At 37.2% G+C, this 22,957-nt stretch overlaps 1 protein-coding gene across 1 annotated transcript; it reads left to right on the top strand.

Annotated features, from left to right (window-relative positions):
* Positions 1-1,823: 1,823 nt before the first annotated feature.
* Positions 1,824-22,823, top strand: LOC101310707 (protease Do-like 7-like). Its single transcript, XM_004299965.1, has 24 exons — positions 1,824-2,162; positions 2,512-2,582; positions 3,528-3,662; positions 5,003-5,061; positions 7,626-7,662; positions 9,926-10,051; positions 10,579-10,668; positions 11,266-11,331; positions 11,424-11,480; positions 11,603-11,668; positions 12,842-12,949; positions 13,446-13,526; positions 14,199-14,248; positions 16,655-16,820; positions 16,983-17,492; positions 18,556-18,738; positions 18,867-18,972; positions 19,435-19,605; positions 19,698-19,777; positions 19,888-20,115; positions 20,464-20,679; positions 20,851-21,008; positions 21,693-21,804; positions 22,359-22,823. The coding sequence occupies exons 1-24, from the start codon at positions 1,868-1,870 to the stop codon at positions 22,536-22,538; spliced, it is 3,351 nt and encodes a 1,116-aa protein (XP_004300013.1). The 5' UTR covers positions 1,824-1,867; the 3' UTR covers positions 22,539-22,823.
* The last annotated feature ends 134 nt before the right edge of the window (positions 22,824-22,957 follow it).

The following is a 22,957-nucleotide window of genomic DNA, read 5'->3' as shown; positions in this document are numbered from 1 at the left end:
ATTTCATTTGTAATAGAATGATATTTCATTCCTAAGCTCACAGTTGGTGTCTTTATACATAGTCGAAAATGTATAATTGTAAAGTACACATTCTTGTTCTTTGATTAATTTTATTCTTTTTAGGTATATTACTATATCATTTCCCATCCTGATCGAGAGAAATTTGTACTTTCAACTACTTACATTTCTAATGTACCTATTAAATAAGGCATGATATGATAATATACCTAAGAAGAAGAAACCCAAAATAGGGTTTAGGGTTAAGGTATAGGGTATAGGGTTAGGGTTTAGGGTATAGGTTAAGGGTTAGGGTTAGGATTTAGGGTATAGGTTAAGGGTTTAGGGTATAGGGTTTATAGTTTAGGGTTTAGAGTTAAAAAAATCAAGGTCTTTGACAAAATAGTTAAAATAGTTTTTCATCATAAAAATCTATATATTAAAATTTGAATGGAATAGAGGAGCACGTCAAACAACTATATGGGTACAGTAATATTGTAAAATTTCTTCATTTTACTCTAATAATTAGATATCTTATTTATATTATATTTTACCTTATGTATAGATCAGAGAATGAATTCATTTCAACTAGATTTTTTCATAAAAATAAAGAAAGGTGCATGATTCTTGTAAATTGATTGAAAAATGTTAATGTTAGAAGAAAAAGTCATAATCGAGGTATTATTTATTAAACTTATTTATTATGATTATATGTTATAATTGAATGGTGGCAATTGCGTAAAATTTAGAAAAAATATGACATAATATGTATCATAATTGATATATTTTAGATGCCTATCAGAAAAGAATATTATGTGGGTTTTATTTAAAACCACTTTTTAAAATTGGGTGTATATAGAAATCTCCCTAAAAAGAAAGAAAGAAAAGAAAAAAAGAACGTCAGAAGAACAACGTCCACAAGAAGAAACAAGAATAAGAAGAACGACGAACAACATGAGCACAGAAGAACAAACATTGAAAGCACCATCTCTAACTCGATTATCTCATCTATTAATTTACAACAAGAATACAAGTATGTATGAACATAATTATCTTTTTTTTTTTTCGTACATAACACTACAGATAACTAGATTTAGGGTTTAGTAATTGAATAGAAATTTATGGTATTTGATATATTTATACTGCCAAGGAAACCTACATCTTGTATAGCCCAGAAAAACTAAAGAAACTAAATTGACATGAGGTACATATATGTATGGTTGCCTTTCGTTAGTGTAGAGTTTAGGGTTCTTTGTTTTTCTTTGAATAACAGTGAACGAAGTACCAGAGAACCAAATGGGTGACGAGGAATTTTTTTCTTGGTATTGAATATATTGATTTGATTTTTGATTTTTCAAGTTAGAACTGGATTTGGTTTTTTATTTTAATAAAGAAAAGTAAATCTAATTTGTTATGAAAATAGGTAAATCCATGTCGCTTGTCACATCACATTTTTGTTGTTGACATCATATTAACAAGTAATCTAGACTGTTAAAAGTTTTAAAATTTAAAGATCATGAGTGTCAAAAAATATGTAAAAACCTCTTGAACCGGACCCTTATTTATATTTAATTAAGAAGAAAACAAATATCAACTCCTATGGGAAGCCTAAGTGTGTCAAACTTCACTAAAAAATTAAACTTCTCAGTTTGGCCCTGAATGCTTTTTGAAGTTTTTAGAAAAGCAAAAGCACATGTGGTAAGAGACTAGTGATCACTTTGGCACAATCAAGTCGCAGTCACGGAATCTTCCAGGTTCCAACTCAGTCAGCTTCCAACCAACCCAGGCCTCTAGTCTTCCACTTTGATTCTCCCCCTTCCTTCCTTCCTTTGTTTCTCTCATTCATTCTCACTCAAACCCTAATTTTGCGATGGCCGATCCTCTGGAGAGACTGGGATCGGAGGAGGAGGAGGACGCCGGCGGATCATCGAGGCTGAAGGAGGACGAGCTCTGCATGGAGATCGACCCGCCCTTCAGAGAAAGCACCGCCACCACGGAGGACTGGAGGAAGGCTCTCGCCAAGGTCGTCCCTGCCGTCGTCGTTTTGAGGACTACGGCGTGTCGTGCCTTCGATACTGAGGCCGCCGGTGCTAGCTATGCCACCGGCTTTGTCATCGATAAGCGCCGCGGGATCATCCTCACCAATCGCCATGTTGTCAAGCCTGGTACAACTTTCTCTCTCTCTCTCTCTCTCTCTCTCTCTCTCTCACGCTGCTTCTTGATTTCACAATCAATTTTGCTTTCGAATTCGAATCTCTCAGTATTGATACCTAACAATCCTTAAGAAATAGTTTTCGATACAGCTCAAGGTCTGTCTTGAAAGTCCAAGTCTGCTATTGTTTAATGAAAAATAATCTGAAAACTCTACATTTTGACCGTCATTTATTATTCAAGTTTAAGAAGGACACTATTAGCTCTGTTTTTTATTTTATTTTAAACTGCTCCTAGTATGGGGATCTTGAACCTACATTGCTTTCGTTTCATATTTTTTTTTTATTTGGTTTGATTGTGCAGGACCTGTAGTTGCGGAAGCTATGTTTGTGAATCGTGAAGAAGTTCCAGTATATCCTATATACAGGGATCCGGTCAGTTATACACACACACACACACACATATTTTGGTTTGATTTTTCATATGCTGCCACTGCCTTGTGGATATACTAGGAAGGGTCATCTCTAGGGAGGTATACGGATATGGTAGTTTTTCAGCGTAGATCCCTTATCGTCAGAGTTAGGGGGTTGTTTTCGAAGGTTTCCATGGTCAACATCCCTGTTCTGACTGGTGACTGTTGACCTGCTGTGAGTTGCTATTTGCCCAGCTGTTTAGGCTGTACCAGTTTATTTGTGACTAGTTAAACATTACCAATATGTGTTTAGAGTACATCTATTCACGCCAACAAGGTTAGGCCTTGTATACCAATTTTTATGGTCTTTGGGGGTTCTCCACTGTCAATTGTTTGAGAGTTGGATTCTCAAATTTCTTGCTTATATACACTTGTCTAGGACCCAAGGCCGCAGCTGTTTCTTGATAATGAATGTTGCCCAAGTGTTTGGCGTATGTTACACCACATTTGAGAGGCGCGTCTTGGGAGTTTTTATATTATCTTGGGGCTCTCCTCTAATTCCCATTTAGTTTTTGGTTTAATGTTCAAGGTTTTCAGATCTCTTGTAGGATATAGGAATAGAAAAGAGTAAAAATTAACAAAGTGGATAGAATGGAAACAAATGGAGCCGGTACTTCACGAGTCCAAAACTTCATCAAATAGAGTCACAAATGCACATACTGGCAAGTAGTGCACTTGCAAAAGTTTGAATTTTCAATTTCTATAGTATGTGCACTGCAATTTAGGTGCATTTGAAGATGCAGAGCTTCATTCTAAACAGGACCATCGAACATTTTTTCACATGTAGCCAAAAAACAAATGTGTGGACCCTTTTCCTCAGACACACACATTAGATGGTTTTACAATTGATATTTGGTATTGACTTTGTGTCTATCCATTGACTAATATATATATGTTTCCTTAACAGGTCCATGATTTTGGCTTCTTTTGTTACGATCCTGATGCAATACAGTTTCTGAAGTATGAAGAGATTCCGCTTGCCCCTGAGGCTGCTTCAGTTGGATTAGAAATCAGGGTTGTTGGTAATGACAGCGGTGAGAAGGTGAGAAACATCACGCTTGTGCTTTGACTTTACAAAACCTTTATTATAATCCATTGGATTTCTTAATCGGCTAAGATCCAGTATTTTTAGGGAGTTATAGTTTGAGCATCCAGTCTGCAAGATATCACCATCTGATTCTATAGTTGACTTAGAACCAAGTTATCTTTTCGCTTCCAATTTGTCTGCAAGGGTTCTTTTATATAGCATCAAATTGCTATATACAAGTGTAGTGCTTTTTGAGCAGTATACAAACTGCGTAGATACCAGGATCAACAAACTCTAAAGCTTAGGGCTTTAAACTCGTAGGCTTCACGCCAATCCCATCACAGAACACTTTGACTTAGAATTACAGAGCGCTTTGACGTAGAATTACAGAACACTTTGACTTAGAATTCACTCGTAGGCTTCTCACCCAAAACTAGGCTTCACGCCAATCCCAACACAGGCTTCACGCCAATCTCATCACAGGAAAACTCAGAAACACTGATAATTTTATTCATATAACATAACATCCATGGGCATTAGGCCCTTATACTTATTTATACTTGAGCAGATAGCTCACACTGACTGCATTAAAGACTCTTTAAGACTTATCTAAAACTGAAGCATTAAAGACTCATTAGGAGTCTTCTAAAACTGATGTATTTAAGACTTAAAAGAGACCTTAAAACTTCTAAACTGAAATGGAAATATGAAACGACACAAGCAGCTTAGAGATTTCTAGAATCAGACTTGGCTGTCCCTCCAAGCTGGGAAAATTATATAATGACTAGGTGCTCTCTCCTTCCAAGTCTTTCGCTCATCAACTTTGAAAGGTTTGACTATGATGTCCTCATCACTTTTCTAAGGAACTTTTCCACTTTTGTAATTCCTTTTTATCAAGTAAACTCTGTTTTTTATAAAAGAAAGTTTTACCTCCACTATCTAATAAAAGAGAATTACTTACCATGACTCCTTTGCCCCAGTTGTATTTTGAGATCATGTTCATTCTTCTTTGCTCCTGGTAATTTAGATCTAATGATGATGGTTTGACTGGAGGCAAGGCCATGATGATAGTAAATTACCGAGCACCTTATATTTCTTCCCCTATTATGATTAATACTGCCAATCATGCATTTATGATACATTGATGTTTGATTTTGAATACTGGCTTAGTGGTAAAATTAGTGCATACATATGTCTATTTATTGTGGACGCTTCGTCTGCCATGATGTTTCTTAATTGTTTCATGGCTATGCTTTACAGTTGCTATCCTGTGCAGTTGCAGGATGTTGGTTTACTGTATATGGTTTGTCTTGTAATTTTTAGCTGTTCTCTAATTGATTTACTTTTGTTTTTAGGTCTCCATTTTGGCTGGTACTCTTGCTCGTTTGGATAGAGACGCTCCTCATTACAAAAAGTAAGTATCAGCTTTTCTTTACCTTATTTTAGTAATTTCTTTTTTGAAAGTAATGAGATAACAATCATGACATGCAATTTAATATATTTAAGAAGTCTACTTATGGTTGTATGATATATTATATCATTTATCATAAATCAAACGAAGTGAATAGATCGAGCAGTCAACATGGAATCCCATCTCACAAGGAAAGTACAGAATATTTGATAAACCACTGTTACTACCCTAACTCAAAATACATGATCTTCTGCCACGGATTAGTCTCTGGGCCTACTAAGCCTCTGAGGAAATCGTATGATCTGGATTAAAAAAAAAAAAACCCACTCAAATACTACTTTTTTTTTTTTGGGGTTCTGGAATAACTTTCATTAAAGACCACAAGGGTCGAGAAAGAAACAACAAGAGAGCAAACCTAGGAGAAGAAAAACAGCAGAAACTAGAAACCAAGCTAGAAACAGCAAAACTAGAAAAAGAAAGTACAGCAAGAACAGCAACACCATGAGGAAACTTAAGGGGGGCCTGGAAGACCATCACTCTGAAGAACATCCAGTAGGGAAGTCGGGGGCTTATTCCTTGGCCGCAGCGTCTGCTACACGGTTAGCTTTGCGAGGAATCCAGTTCCACTTGACACCATCAAACATATTAACTAAATGCTCAATTCTGATCAAGAAAGGGGACTCTCCAGTTTGCAGTCACAGAAGGATGACTTACAATTTTCACCACCTCTTGATAATAAAACAACACAATTCTTCAACTTGAGGAAAGCAGCCAACTGAAGGCCTCTCACAATGGCATCAGCTTCGGCCTCAATAGCAGAATTTTGAGAACTCAAGAGGCTGGCCCCTGCAATAGAAGCACCACTGTGGTTTCGGATCACCACTCCTAGATCACTATTCTGCTGGTTGCGTTTCCAAGCTGCATCAACATTAACTTTGGTAACATTTGGAGGAGGAGGGTATCAAAGCTTATCAGTACTAGACTCAGGGGCATCAACATTGAAGCTTTGATCACAACATTGAGCCTCAGACCATTCTCTGAAGTTCCTATGAATGTTACCAATGGTGGTAGCGGGGCTGGGAGGGACTCTCTTCATCAAAGCTTCACATCTCTGCTTCCAGATTTCCCATAAGTGAAAGCACACAAACTGCAAAAAATCACTTTGGCCATTTGATAACAGAACGCTTTTTTCTTGTGGACAGACAATAACCACTCATCCAAGTTTGTGATAGCTTTGTTCTCTGGAACGTAATCCAAAGAGCTCCCACACCATAATGCAGATGTCCAAGGGCACAAGAGAAGTCAATGCTCTGTGGTTTTTGGGGTATTCTCCGCAAATGGTACACATGGGATTGGAAATGATCTTTCTTTTGAAAATATTCCAGCTAGTGGATATATTTCCAGACAACAGTCTCGAAGTCAATCATTACAAGGGATGGAGGACAAAGCATGGACTTGGTTCTACTGATGTGGTATGATACGGGGTAAATATTCTTCAGATTGATTTCTGTTTGGACTTGGCAATCAAGTGGACATGTTCAAAATCCATATATATCTACCAAGACTGGCTAGGATGCCCTTGTAATATCTGTGTTACGGCCCTATTTGGCTAAAGGTCTCTGATTTTTTGTGCAGTTATGTGATGGACCTCTTGCTCCAGATCTGAACTCAGATTTAAGCTTTCTCTTACTCACTCCAAAATAGATATTTTGATTTTAATGGTATTAGGGTGTTTTGGGTACATGAAAAAAAGAGAGGGTTATTTTGGATTAAGCAAGGAATAAATTTAGTACTGAAGGGGTATAATTCGATTGCACAAGAAATGTTCAAAGTGATGCGCATTGTTAAAAGAAGACTCGGATCTTTAGCATACTGACATTTGGACAAACCAGGATTGCAAAATTGACAGCCCAATACTTATGCGAAAGTGAACTTCAGAAAGCTGTCTATCTGATGCACATGAGGGACTTCAAATCCCATGGCTGCATGTAGCCGTATACCTTTCCATGAAATATTTCTTCTATAAATAACTAAGAAACAAAAGGAAAAGCTTAAAGCAAAGGAGACTGTCATATCTGACCAACATAGCTCTTTAAGCAGATCAATTCAACTGGTATCTGTAGTTATGCACACACGTCACTTCAGATTTCCTCCAGGAAAATCATACTTTTTTCTGCTTATCCTGCATGACAAATACTTAGAACCTTTCTTGTCATAGAAGAACAGCTTTTATTTTCAAAGAATACTTATGATTATTCTTGTCATAGAAGAAAAGATTTTATTTTCAAACTCTAACTAACTAAAAGACAAGCAAATTTAAACTAAGCCAAGTTATACTGACTATAGTATTCAACCCACCTTCTATTGAATGCAAACGTATAGGTGTTACTCTGATTTGGAAAAAACAAAGATTTGTAGAGGTGCCCCCCAAAAAAAGGAAAAAAGAAGAAATAATAGAAAGAAAGGAGGCAGCAGATAGGCAAAATAGATCTCCATTTAAGCGTTTGTTTGTATGATATGGTTGATTTTTACTGCTTGTTCTGATTATTGATTGTGTTCTTTGGCAGGGATGGCTATAATGACTTTAATACATTCTACATGCAAGTAAGTGGAATATGTAGACACAAACATATTTTTGTTTTTTATTTTTTATTTTATACTTTCATAGAGCTTTCTGTAGTCTTCTGCTGGACTTTTGGGCTTGATGTTTTTAGTCAATGGAGTCTTGTGTCGAGTGTTTCTTGTCAGAAACTCTGATGACTGATTGTAAGCACCCCATATCAGTGTTATAATCATCCTGACGTTGGATAAAATTTGAATTAGTGATGTACTCTTGTTTGTATTCTATCCAACTACTGAAATTGGTTGGCTCTGGGGTGCTGAATTTGGAGAGCTCATGTGAGTGTTTCTGTTTCTTCCGAGAGGTCATTTTTGGGCTAAATTTTATTCTGTGGTGTTTGATGAGAATAGAGCAGAGATAGAGAAAAGGCAAATTCCATTTCAAAGATATAATTAAAATGGATACTTTAATCAGCATAAGAAGAATTATAGACATAATTTCTTGCTTATGTTAATGAGCCATAACATGCGGCTAGTTCTAGACGGATGAGGTGTGGGAGCCAGGTTTAGATGTTAAATAAGCTTATAAGTTCATCAAATTATCATGGACCAGATAAATAAGAGTGTTCTTTAGCGCATTGAAGTGTCATTTCTCCACTATGTTTCATCCATGGTGGGCTATGTTTCATACAACGTGGGAGATCATGTATACCCAGAGCCAGTTTATTATAAAATGGGAGGGCGAACTTGGAAACTACCACATGTGAAAGTTGAGGTCCTGATTTTGCAACCAGGGGAGAGATGTGGGAACCAAGTCGAGGTCGAGTTTTTCAGTAGGCCTCTTTGTTTCATATAAGAACCATTTATTTAAGAACTGTTCTCTGGTATTCTTAAGGAGTTAATGTCTAAACAACGTTCAGTTTATTAAATTTCATAGATTATTCCCAAGTGCATTAGTTTGATGCTTTCCCATGATTCATGTATCAGTGGTTTTATAAAAGGAGCTACACTAGTTGTGCACATGTTTTTTTGTTTAGAGGAAACAGATGCTATTATAAACTAAATAGAAATATGCGATATTGTCTGAGTTGTGGGCATTATATACCCATATAATTGTCCTATGTCCTCCTCACTCTATGTTGGGCACATTTTCCCTAAGGAGTCAAGGATACAATCTTGAAATGCATCAACCCTTTCTGCTAGTGGTTTATTCTGTGATGTATAGCCCCCTTTCTGCTAGTGGTTTATTCTGTGATATATAGCCCTTCTTGATTCTTGTAACAGAAAAAACCTAATCAATTGTATAAGATGTATAAAACTTGACAACAATTTTGATTCAAGAGATGTAATTGGCACGCCTTTGTTTTCTGTTATAGTTCTTTGACATGAAAGATAATTGAGTATCTTGATTAGAGATTTTTATGTAAACTTTGTTATTTTTATAAGAGCATAATTTTCACAAGAAAACATTAGTGAAAACCCATTAGAAGTTTCCCTTGCAACATGAATGTCATTTTATCGCTTAATCCTTTTGTCATTAGGTCCAACTTTCACAACCTCTTCATATTGCGATTCTCGTATTATATTTCTAGTGTTGCTAGCAATGTAACATTACTGAGAGATTTACTTTTAGAAGGTTGTGATGACCGTGGGGTGCCAGGCATGGGCAATCAATGATTAAGAAATACAGCCTCGTTTTTTTTTTTGTTTTTAATTTTTTTTGTTTTTGGGTTCCTTGGAAGTCCAGAACTGTTTTCACTATCTTCCTTCTTTTATATCTAATTTTTCTTTTTAAAAAGAACAGAAAATAGAACATTGTTGTGATAGGTCCAAATAACTTCTGGTTGATAGCATAACTGTTTTTTTTGTTTTGTTTTTTGTTTTTTAATATTTTGTAGTTTTTAAGAATCTACTCGAGATGTTAATATTATGTTGCATAGCGTAAAGTATGAGGCTCTGAAATTTGGATACAAATCTGCAATACAAACAGTCAGTCTTTCATGTGTATATATCTAGAACAGAGAAGAACTATACACGGAATGGTTAAAAATCAATGGCCTAGGACAAAGAAAACACAAAGAAATATAAACAAAGAGGCTAGCAACCAGGCAGGAAGTGAGCCTCACTTTGCAAAGGCTATCAGATTTAAAATAATACCTAAAATTTAGCAGTAACCAGTATTGTTGTCTCTATGATAAGATGATTTTCAGCAACTGCTGTCACTAGACATTGGGTAATGTATGTTTCGGTGTTATTGCAGCTGTAGCCTAAACTTCCATTCTTATACTCACTAATGGTTTTTCTGTAGGCTGCATCTGGTACTAAAGGTGGGTCCAGTGGGTCTCCTGTGATTGATTGGCTAGGTAGGGCGGTGGCTTTGAATGCTGGTAGCAAGTCATCAAGTGCATCAGCATTTTTTTTACCACTGGAACGAGTAAGTGCACATCATAGTGCTTTACTGCCACTGTAACACTTATCTTGGCTCAAAATCTCATTATACACCATCACTTTGCTAAATGGTCAATCTGCATTTCTATGTCAATTTCCACACGTGTGATCAATACTTTTGTCATTACAAGTGTGGGTCTGACTTGTTACCATTTGGGTTCGGCTTCTCATACCATGTGGATCACATTATTGGGGCGGTTTCACTCATTTGAAGTGGGACATTCACTGTATAGAGTCAAATTCTGACTTGTAGTGTTGAAACCACCCATCACGGATTTGGTGCGTGAAGACTAATTGGATAGTAGTGCTGATAGTGACGGAAATGGTGTGAATTGAAAACTGTTGATTTAGTGTAAAATTGACCATTAAGCAATATCAGAGTGCAAAATGACATTTTGCAACCACAATGATGGTGCAATGATCATTTAACCCCCTTATCTACTGACATACTAGGTTTACATGTTCTAATATTTTTTTTTGGACAAGAATGACACTATTTTGTCCAAACTTCAGGTTGTGAGGGCATTGAAGTTTCTCCAAAACGGCAGAGATTCTTTTGTCAAAAAATGGGAGGCAGTTTCTATACTGCGTGGTACACTTCAGGTTTGAATTGTGTTTGAATTCCCTCTTAAGTATGGTCTTTGGTTTTTTTTTTTTTCCTTTTTCCTTTTGTAGTATAGTTTATTTGATGTATATAGAATTGTATTCACTGAAATGAAATTTGAAAGCCTTCTGGTTAATAACTATCAGAGAATGCAGCCTTTGTTTTGTTTGGGTAGAGTGGAAGGCAGCTATGCTCCGAGATGTAATTTATCTCTGGCTTCTGTTGTTTCTCTATTGTGGATCTCATGTCCCCTTTAATTGTATGACAGTTAGAATCTAACTCATCCCTCATATTCTCACAAGAAGTGGACAATATTTTGAATCTAGGTCATCAAATTAGATTGAACTGCTGCATTTTTTAAGCCTGGTTTATTGTTCTCCCCTGATTGGAGTAGTTTCTTTCCGTTGGTTTCAGTTCTTTCGTCAGCTGCCATTTTAAGGTTAAAAGTTCCAGTAAATTCCTGATGTACTACATGCCTGTTTGTGAAGATTAAGTGTGTGTGTGTTTTCTTAAATTTTGATTTTTAATTTGAATTGTTGTCGGTAGTGTGTTTCATGATTGTTATTTCGATGCAATTGATGTAATTTATGATGTAGGTAACTTTTGTCCACAAAGGATTTGATGAGACACGGCGACTTGGTCTTCAAACTGAGACGGAGCAGGTCTTTTATCTTTTGTTTAATGGTCCTATCTTACATAATTTGCCATTATAAGTGGGGTGCCTCAAATGACTTCGTGCATTTGATTTTTTCAGAGAGTTCGACATGCATCTCCGCAGGGTGAAACTGGAATGCTTGTTGTTGAATCTGTGGTGAGTACGGCTGCAGAATTTGATACTGCATTGAAAGGCTTTATTCTTTTCTAATATATGTACGTGTATGTTCTTTCTTGGTGGGACGTAACCCTATTGAGATGAGTGTGGACATGTTTCAGGTGCCAGGCGGTCCAGCTCACAAGTGTTTGGAGCCAGGTGATGTTCTTGTTTGCATCAATGGGGAAGTAAGTTATGTTCTTCCTCTCATGTTGACCTTTTTGATCTATTGAAGTGAGCCCTTCTTAGAAGGGTCATGTATAATATTTGCAGCATTTGGTATTGTTCTCTAGGCATCTGACTGTTCTCTGTACTTCCATATGATAGTATGAATTGGTAAATTTTATTCTGGGATCATCAGACTGGACGTCATGGGGGTCAGATTGAATCTAGTTTTAAGTCATTGCAAGTCAATTTGACTGTTAATTGTTGACATGACAGTGGGGGACAAAAAAATAAAAATCTCTAAAATCTCTTTTGTGGGGGGGGGGGGGGGGGGGGGGTTGGCAGCTGTTCTAAAATTAAGGTAGTAAGAAGATGTTGCAATTTTGGATTGTAGTTGCAGTGCCTAAAAATTTTAAGGATGGAGAAGTGAAAACATCTTATATTTGTTTACCATTCCATAGAGGTTCCTGGAACAAGAAACACTTGTATTAACCTCATATAATTTGCATAAATATATATGATTGATTTGAAGGAAGATATGGCCACCCACCATTAGCTTAGATCCGACGACATCAAAAGCTCTGAATCTACACTTGAAAAGAATATCAGTATCTGATAGAACTACTGCCTGATACAAACACGTAAGACGAGAAATAAGTTGATTTGAAGATCTTCTTCTTGAAGCTGCTATGAGGATTCACAAATAATTAAGATGATCAAACCTGAAAAGAATGAATCACAAAAGCTAATGGATTCGTGGGTCTGTTTGGTCTTTCTTAAAGAGACTCAAGACTGACGAAACCCCAAAACTGAAGTTGACATTGAAGGAGAGGGGGAAGGGGGTTGGGTTAGCTGGGCAGTTCTGATTTTGGGGTGAAAATGGTGCTTCGGCTGTGTGTTTTAGTTTTAGGGATGGAAAGATGGTTTGTGCATTGTTTTTTTTTAGAGAATTTCATCGAGTATCTTGATTGAATTCATGGTTGTTGTGGTGTTTTTGTTCTTTGAATTCGAGTATCTTAATTATCTTGATTTAGATGAGAGTTATAGATTTCTGCCTTAAATCATGATGTATTCCAGCATTTAACTTAATATATTTTCTTTTGATTTGTATTCTTTTTAATTTGGGGGGAGAAATGAACAATTTTCCTTTGACATATTTAACCTAGTAATACTGACGCATTAAATTCCGTATGCAGGTAATTACTCAATTCCTAAAAATGGAGTCGTTACTTGATGATAGTGTAAATCAGAAAATTGAGATACAGATCGAAAGGAGTGGCACGCCATTAACTGTAAACTTGCTGGTGAGAGTAATTCTTATTTGTTGTTCATGTTTTACTACCAAAGAGTCTCTTATGTGTTGTCTCACAAGTTGGGTGCATCATCTATGAGTCGGTGAACTATATTGCAATATTTAGATCTATTGATATTAAATTTTATATTCGCAAAGTTTTGAAGTATCTGCGTCTTTTTTGAGGAGTAAATCCAGAACCAATGAAACTTTGGGAAATTCATCTCATTTCTCGGACATCTCAGAATCTCATTTCACACCCACTTGTTCTGGAAATCCTATCTCTCTTTCATATGTTATATCTTTGCATGCTAGAGACTGCATACTCCTGTGTGCTAGAATTCAGTTTTTGGGATCTAGGCATGGAACTTGTTGATCTGTATGTATCATATACTTTACACTGGTGGTATTGCTTCAGTTTCACTTTATTCGTTATAAATACAGTTCCTTACCATTAGCCAATATTAATATCACTACCAATAAATAAACTAGTATCATGTTTATTTCAGGTGCAGGATTTACACTTGATAACCCCAAATTACTTCTTAGAAGTAAGTGGTGCAGTTATACACCCTCTCTCGTATCAACAGGTTGGTAGATTATTACTTTTCTGCTTTTATGATTTATTTTTGGTATTATTGTCCTTTTTTTTTGCCTGCCATGTTTGAGAGTGATGCAAACAAGTAGTTTAGGTAATGCAGTCTGCTTAGTAAAGGTTACTGGATTGCAATCACACAGTTTTTGCTTGATGTAACAAGCAAATTGTATGCATATTGCATGTGAGAGAGTTGGTTAACAGCTCTGGGTAGAAATACATAGAAGAGGTTTTGAAGGTTCCGGAGGTGTAGGGTTGGAGGAACTTTGGTCAAGAGTGAAGTTTCTGGCAGCTTTATGGGCTTGTTTCATTGGAACTTTGTACATCACTTCTTTCTGAGTCTAGGTTAGTTTCTTTGGGGTCTTATGTCCATCAATTTAGAGTTGCAGTGTTGATATTTCAAGTCTTTGGTGTTTTCTCTTGTAACTGATTGTCCACTGCTATTGTAGCATTGGTTGATTGATCAATAAAATTAGCTTTCTTTAAAAAAATAACAAATAGATTTGGTTGAAAACAGAGAAAGTGGCCATATGTGATTCTGTTTGTACCTTTACATCTTTCATCATGGCTTTTGCCTTCATCTAGATTGTCCTGATCTGTATTCCATCGGAAGATTTCAATATATATATTTCTACATTTGGCTCCTTTAACTATACTTATGCTACAGGCCAGAAATTTTCGCTTCCAATGTGGCCTCGTGTATGTGGCGGAGCCAGGGTATGTTCTCTTAATCTTGCTGTCTATGTTTATCCTAGTGTTATTACTAAAAGTAAAATATTTGATGCGGTGTCTGAGTATATATCTGGATTGTTGCTATGTTGGCAGTAATTGTTTTTATTATGATATTTAATGATCCGCTTGAACTTCTCTTTTAGAAGCCAAAAGAAAATACTATCAGAAAGTTTTCATGATTATCATCTTGTGCTAAGCAAATATTTCTTGAATTGTTTCTATCAAATCAATAATAATGGTTCTGGGTTTGCTGCAATAAATCTGTATGGTACCATTCGATCTGTTTTTCTCCTGTTTTCTTTTCTTGTACGGCTTGCTGTCAAGTTACATTTGGGTGGATCTGGTGTTGATTGCCACGTGATACATCTGATTCCACATATTAGCTGTATTTTTTAATCAAAAGATTGATTCATTCTTTATGGAAAGAACTACATCAAGATGTATATAGTGGCCTCAAGTAGTACTGAGGAGAGCCACATAGGTTCCATCAACCATCAGTAGGTAGGAAAAGATAGAGATAATGCCTCTCTTGGTACACGATGTGTAGCATTAATACAAGCTCTGGGGATATAGCCCTAACTACAAGACTGGAAAAATCTCAACAGATCCTTGGCTTTGTCAACTAGACCACCATCATTGCTGAAGTCCTCCTGAGTCAAGTTCCAAAGCTGTAATCACATTCTGCGCATCCCCTTTAATTGCAACATTGGAGAAGCCGGCTTTACAGAAGTGCGGCCCATTAGCTAGAGCATGAAATTCACAGGTAGCTTCAGAATCCCCTGCCCTGTACAGCCAGTACCCCCAAGCAAAGCCCCAGCTCATTTTGATCTACACCCCCTGTTTTTAAATCCAAAGCCCCATCAAAATTCAATTTGACTGTACCCAGCCCTGGTTTCTCCCATATTTGCAATCTTGGAGGAGCTACAATACCCTCCCTCATCCGCCAGCTCCAAACATCCCCATCCTCCCATAAATCTGTGTGAAACCCTCCTACCAATAAGCTACTTTCCAGGGCCGGTCCTGTGTGCTTAGAGGCTATAGGCGAAATTTTTTTCGAGGCCCCAAATTAAATGTTTGGCAAAAAATCAAAATACTATATAAATGTCATTTTTAATCATTCATTATATATATTAAATAATTAAGAAAATAGTTATAACTTTGTTCTGAATGAAAAAGAGTTTGATGAACTATGTTACTATAAGGGATCAAAAATTATAAAATAATCTTATTATATTAAGGTAATAGAAAAGAATTGTATCAAAAAAAAGAAAAAAAGAAGCCAAATTAAAAAAGATGAGACCTGTGGGACTCAATCCCAGAACCTATTAGAAGTTAGGCGTACTACTTACCACCACAACTAATTCATCTTGAGTTCTTGACAAAGCATGCCTACACTAAATCTTATATATAGAGGCCCCTTGGAATTGGAGGCCCTAGACCTTGGCCTTGCCCGTCTTGCCCCAAGGCCGGCCATGCTACTTTCTCCACCAGACTCTGCCCCCACCCCCATCACCCCATGACCATGCAATCTATTGTTTCTTTCGTGCCAAATCTGCCACGCAAGAACCCCGAACCGCTCTAACTCATTACCTTTAGTCACCGATTCTACATGTAGGAATAAGTCAAAGAAATTCCTCTCCCTCCACACTTTCCAGACCTTCCTAACGGACTGATAGTCCCACAGAGCATGAATCACCGACTCCTCACCGATCACTCACATACTAGGTGCTTTTCAGGGTAGAAGCACAAGGTAGGAACACGCTATAGGCTCTCCAAAGGAACACCTTGATCTTTTTGGGAAGTTTCAACCCCCACAATCGTCTCCAACCCTTCTGGGCTCTCGAATCTTCTCCCAAAGAACTGACGGATGCTGGTGCACCCTTCCTACTCCGCTCTTGGACCGCCACCCAATACCCTCATTTAACTGAGTATCTCTCATTTCTGTTATTGTGTTATATCAAGTTATCAAAGCCTCCATTTTTGGGTAAGGGAATAGAAAGAATAGCTCTAACTTTCGACTCTAAAAACTGGGTATGGATGAGCTTCACATTCCATTCACCATCAGGCAGAATAATTTCAGCAACTTTAGCATTCAAAGGCAAAATAGTATGAGAGAGCACCTTTGAACTATAAGGTTCTGGAAGTCATGATACAACTTCAATCGTACATGTGATCCATCTCCTATTCTCCACCTCATTCCGGCTCAAGCTGTCTTATCATATACTATGTTGCTTTAATTTCTATTTTGACGGGAACATTACTTCAAGTTCCGATGCTAAGTTGTCTTTATTGAGATGTGTTGAGAATAGATTTGTGTTGTAGGGATCACAGGCTTTTATATTGTTATTTTATTTTGCAGACCTAGTGATTTACTAATTTGAAATGTTGCAGATATATGCTCTTTAGAGCTGGAGTTCCACGCCATGCTATCATTAAGAAGTTTGCTGGTCAGGAAGTATCACGACTTGATGATCTAATTTCAGTTCTATGCAAGCTATCTCGTGGTGCTCGAGTACCGTTGGAGTATGTAAGCTATGCAGATCGTCATCGGAGGAAGGTATTGATTTAAATTTAAACTGAAACAAAGTTCTGATTTCAAACAGTGGTGCATACTAGTTGCTAGTCATTAGCATAGCAATAAGATCTGTCATTCTCTCTCTCTCTCTCTCTCTCATGATGGCTATTAGCTCTATTTTCTTGACTATTTCGATGGCTGCAGTCAGTCCTGGTCACCGTGGATCGCCATGAATGGTATGCCCCTCCGCAGATATACACTCGTGATGATAGTACTGGTCTTTGGACTGTGAAGCCTGCTTTTCAGCCTGATGCTAGTCTACTTCCATCTGGTGTCAATAATCTTAATGGTATAAGAAGTCTTGCAGTCCCTCTATGTACTGAGGCCTCTTCTTTCGGACACATGCATCATGATAGCCATGTAGAATTCAATGAAGGGGTCACCAGTATGGAGACCAGTTATGAACATTCTGAAGGAGGAGTTCCTCGGGATGAATCTGATGTTGAAACAAAGAAACGCCGAGTAAAGGAGGATTTTTCTTCTGATGCCAATGTCTTAGCCGATGGTTCCTTTCTTGAAAGAAATGAAGGTGATGTGGAGGATGCAGATATTGTGGAGAATTCTGTGATGAGAGATTTTCAAGGTGAAAATCTAGCAGCAGCTAATTCTTCACTAGCTGAACGTATTATCGAGCCGACTCTCGTTATGCTTGAGGTAGCTTTCTTATATCTTTACCATCATAAGTTTATTTTTTGCCAAGTTGTTTCAAGTGAATTATGGTCCAGCATTTAGTTTTTCAGGTCATTTCATACCAAAACCAATTTGAACCAAGTCCGTTCTTTTTCTTTTTAGTTTGTCTTTTGGTCCCTGTGTGTGAGATGGGTCTCTCCCTCCTCTCTCTCTCTCTCTCTCTCTCTCTCTCTCTCTCTCTCGTACACACAAATGTATGTATGACGATCTGAAGGTGAGGTTTTCATTCAAGGCATAAAATGCACAAATTGATACTTATGTTTGAGATTGTGAAAAAGCTTATTTTCTAAAATATGTTGTTTAAATACGAATCAGTATTCAAGCATAATGATGAAATCTATAAAATACAATATGTCGTGGGTGTTATGTATGTGTTTATTGGAGACAAATGTGGGATTTATGGTTTCCTTTAATAGTCATACGGGATTTGTACTCCTATGGTCATTTCTTTGCGTCTTTTTTGATTTTTCATAATGAGAAGGGGCAGAAGTTATAGTATTGTTGGAAATGAACGGTACTAGTTTAATATTTTTGGAATTAAAGAATTCCTTGTAGTGGGTTCGCAGAAAAAAAAATTCGTATGTCCAATAATTCGATACATCCTTTTGTGTGTGTGTGTGTGTGTGTGGACACTGGGGGAAGTTCAAGTCCTTTCGTCCCCAGTATGTCCATATTAATTATGATACCACCAATACTGGCTCAATATCCCTTTTGACAAAATCTGAAACGATAAAAAGAGAAGGGTTTTGACCCCAACAGTTGCAGAAACTTCTGATTTTACATAGCCATCACCAGAAATTAGCTGATTGTTTAGGGGAAGAGAAACCTTGGGAGTACTAGCTAAGTGTGCAATTTCCTTCTCTCACTACGCCATCTGTCTTCTTTAGCTTGTTCTCTCTTGGCCATTATGAGTTACCACAACATGATTTTTGTTCCTTTCCTTTCTTAGTGGTGGGCAACTCCATAGGAAAAATAATTTTGCAATGTGTTACATCAATACTCAGAAGGTGGTACCATATCTTTGCAGGTTCATGTACCACCATCATGTATGCTCGACGGTGTACATTCACAACATTTTTTCGGGACTGGTGTCATTATATACCATTCACAAGACATGGGATTGATTGCTGTTGACAAAAATACTGTTGTGATATCTACATCTGATGTGATGCTCTCATTCGCTGCATTTCCAATAGAAATTCCAGGGGAGGTAATCTATGCAATGTCAACCGAAATTTTGATCATTATGCGTTCATAGTACCTCAATGTGACTGTGCATGTCGAGGGTGCCGATGACAATAGTTTAATATTGCTTAATCTTTGTACCTTAAATTTCAGGTTGTTTTTCTCCATCCTGTGCACAATTATGCTCTCATTTCATATGATCCATTGGCCCTGGGCGCTGTTGGATTCTCGCTTGTTCGAGCTGCTGAACTACTTCCTGGTAGGGTTAACTTTTCATTTGATTTCATTCCCTTGTTTTTCCCTGTCAGTTTACAAATTAATTTATCCTATACAAATTAATTTATTGCTATTTAAAGAAAAAGGTATGTGTTTATTGTGGTCAGTTTGTTTAAGCTTGTAGTAGTTATAGATATACTTGTACCCAGAACTTTGTCCTGTGTGGCACTTATATGTGGTTTTATTTGGTCAGATCTTGGAGGCTTATGCCCCAATTCCTTATCTCTGTTTGGCTTAAGTGGCACTGATCCAACTGCCTGGAAGATTGGGCAGGTCGTTGGTTGAGTGCCTCTACATTACCTTGTGTATTGTTGACTCATATCTTTCTATATCTTGAAACTATTAAAGTATAGTAACTTGATTCATTTCTAGTGTCCCCTTTTTTGGTGGTATAGTCTATTAATGTGCTTGAACAGTTTACTAATTAAATCAATCTTTGAGGCAGAGCCTGCAATACGTCGTGGGGATTCTGTGCATCTTGTTGGGCTAAGTAGAAGCCTACAAGCAACGTCTAGAAAGTCTATAGTGACCAACCCATGTGCTGCTGTAAATATTAGCTCTGCTGATTGTCCACGTTACAGAGCAACCAATATGGAAGTGATTGAGCTTGATACTGGTAATTGGAGTTAGCATTGCTTGTACCACTTATTTATTTTCCACTAGTTCCTTTCTGATAATTTCCATAATTCTGCCTTTTACCCTGTTTAGATTTTGGCAGTACATTCTCTGGAGTGCTAACTGATGAGCACGGAAGGGTCCGAGCTATTTGGGGTAGCTTTTCAACTCAGGTGCATACTTTTCTCCTCGGCAAAAAAAAGAAAAAGAGAAATAAGAAAAAATTCAGGTATTTCCTTATACTTCAGGTAATTTGATTTTCAGTATTGATTCGTATTCGCAGCTGAAATTTGGTTGCAGTAGCTCTGAGGATCATCAATTTGTAAGAGGTATCCCAATATATACAATCAGTGACGTCCTTGAACAAATCATATCTGGTGCTCAAGGCCCTCCTCTTCTCATCAATAGTGTCAAAAGGCCGATGCCTCTAGTTAGAATTTTGGAAGTTGAACTGTATCCTACACTGCTTTCAAAAGCCCGCAGTTTCGGATTGAGTGATGATTGGGTCCAAGTACGCCTTCCTGAAATTAAGTTCTTACTTCCTTTTCCTTATATTAGATGAAAATATGAAACTAGAGGCAGTAGATTACGATTACTTTTTGTTTCGTGTTTGGGAATTTCGTTAGTTGTTTTGGATTATGTTCCTTCTCTTTCAAAGTTTCGCTCTATCTCTGTTTTACAAACTCCTTGTCCACTTGTATGAGTTCATTTTAGTTATTATGAATCTGTATCTTTTCCATAATAAGATAAATGACAACTCTTGTATTTTCTCTTTTTATGACTTCGTTCATTTTACTTGTATGGGATCTTTACGCCGTCAGTTTCCTTGCTTATTATTAGTCAATTGTTCTTTCTGTAGGAACTTGTCAAGAAAGATCCAATTAGGCGACAGGTTTTACGTGTGAAAGGATGTTTAGCTGGATCCAAGGCCGAAAATCTGTTAGAACAAGGGGACATGGTCTTGGCAATCAATAAGGAGCCAGTGACATGCTTCCGTGATGTAGAAAATGTCTGCCAAGCATTGGGAAGAAATGAAAACAAAGATGGAAAGCTTAGCATGACCATCTTCCGTCAGGTATCGATAGTTTGTATTTAATTACCTCTAATTATCATTTCAAGATGTTTCCTCTTCTGGTTTGGGGAAGGGCTGGAAGAGTGAATTTAGGAGAGTATGTATGATGTTTTCATTTATTGTTTGATTTTGTCTTGTACATTATCTTAAACATCCATTTGCATTATTTGCCAGGGGCGTGAAATTGATGTTCTTGTCGAAACAGATATTAGGGATGGGAGTGGCACTACACGTGTGATAAATTGGTGTGGATGTATCGTTCAGGATCCCCATCCCGCAGTGCGTGCTCTTGGATTTCTTCCAGAAGAAGGTCATGGTGTTTATGTGGCAAGGTAAGAGTGTAAGAGTTTTGCTTCAAGTTGTAAATGCCTGGCTTGCTCACTTTAAGAATTATGTCACCTATTTCCAGATACCAAGAATCTGCCTTTCTATTGTTAGAAAGTGTGCCCCTTTCTCAAACTAGACCAGATTTTAGGACATGATAGGCCTGGCCTAAAGCTTGTACTTTAGGTTTTACCGTTTTAATGTAATTGTGTCGAGGCTTTAGTATCTGTAAGAGCATAAACTTGTTTAATTTGATCTGTGAGCTCATTGTATTATGACATGAGTAGGCCTGTGATATAATATGAAAATAAGTTTTGGTGGGCTGTAAAGTGAAAACTCAAAACTCAAAAACCAAGTAAAAAGATGTGGCCATTAGCATGATTTCATGTTTGCACCTCATGGTCAGAAATTAGCATTTAAAAATAATACTCATGTATGCATAAAGAATTATGGAAAAGTAATGTGTTTTTTGTTTTCTCAGTGCTGCCATAAATTTGTGAATTGGAGGGTTGCCACTTATGTTAAGTCTATAGAAGTCCAATATCAAGGATTATAATCATTTAGGGATCCTTCCCATTTAATTTGAAATGATTTTGGGCCGGACCTAAGTTCTGTTATTATTGTAGATATTTTCGTTTGGTCTAAAATGAACTTCAGTTTTATCCATTTGCTCTCTGCTTTGTCATTACCAGGTGGTGTCATGGTAGCCCAGCACATAGATATGGCCTCTATGCTCTCCAGTGGATTGTTGAAGTTAATGGCAAAAAGACTCCTGATTTAGATGCTTTCTTGAATGTCACAAAGGTACCTTTTCTCATTCTTTTGTCCAATTTCATTTTGGACGCTTGTTTTTTAGGGTATCTCTGTAAAGTGCATCTAGTAGGGAATGAAGGATTATAAATAAAGTGGCCATTATTAGATGACTAAAGGTTGAAACTGAATGATGGTCAAATGAGTAGAGAGCTCTTTTGTTTCAGTTGTATTTAAGAGGAAGTTCTTGACAAGTATTCCATCCTCAGTGATTTGTGTGGATTTAGTGTTCCATTCCTGTTTTGAATATCCATCACCCTGGTTGGTGGAATATAATATGATCTGTGGGGATTTTAGTGCTTCCATGGTTGAATACTCGTTCATTCATTCAGTAGAACCTTATTGTGTTTTTTTTTTCTGTACTGGCTGAGTGAGTGCTGATATAATTTACCAGTCCAGAATCTTAAGATGAAAAACATTGCCTTCGTATTCGGTATCAATGTGTCCAGAAGCTTAATATTGTGGACACGTGTCTGGTTGTATACATAAAGCAATTCGTAATTCTTTGAAATTATTAATTTGTGATGCTCCTATGGAAATTGTATCAGGAAATAGAACATGGAGAGTTTGTTCGTCTACGGACCATCCACCTAAATGGAAAACCAAAAGTTCTGACGTTGAAGCAGGACTTGCACTACTGGCCCACATGGGAGGTCAGATTTGATCCTGACTCCGCTATGTGGCGTCGACACACAATCAAGGCACTTGACTATAGTTCTTGTCTATAAAGAACACATGGTCTTGATATCTGGTGAATGTATTATGACATCTGAGGTACAGAACATTGTTTCGGTATTAGGATTACTGATCGAGTGTCATATACCGGCAGGCAACTAGCGGCCTCAATTATCATTTATAGTGCTTCGTCATATTCTGAAACGATATTTAGAGTTGATGACAATTGTAATATAAATGTTAGCCAATGGTTCTACTCCAGAAACCGTGCAATTGTTATTTCCTATTTTTCGGTTTCTACATTTAATCCATAAGAAACCATGCATTCTTTCTCAGAAAGACTCATGTGAACATTACTAGAAAGGGCACCATACTTGTTTTCCCTGAAGCACCATCTAATTCCAATTATCGGACAGGGCACTATAGTAATTTCCCCGTCCCCATGGAGTTTGGCTTATAATCTTAGTTAACA

The sequence above is a fragment of the Fragaria vesca genome, linkage group LG5 (assembly GCF_000184155.1).
Source record: "Fragaria vesca subsp. vesca linkage group LG5, FraVesHawaii_1.0, whole genome shotgun sequence".
NCBI classification, from domain to species: Eukaryota; Viridiplantae; Streptophyta; class Magnoliopsida; order Rosales; family Rosaceae; genus Fragaria; species Fragaria vesca.
Note: the sequence above shows the minus strand (reverse complement) of the source record. Positions and strands in the feature narration are given on the sequence as shown.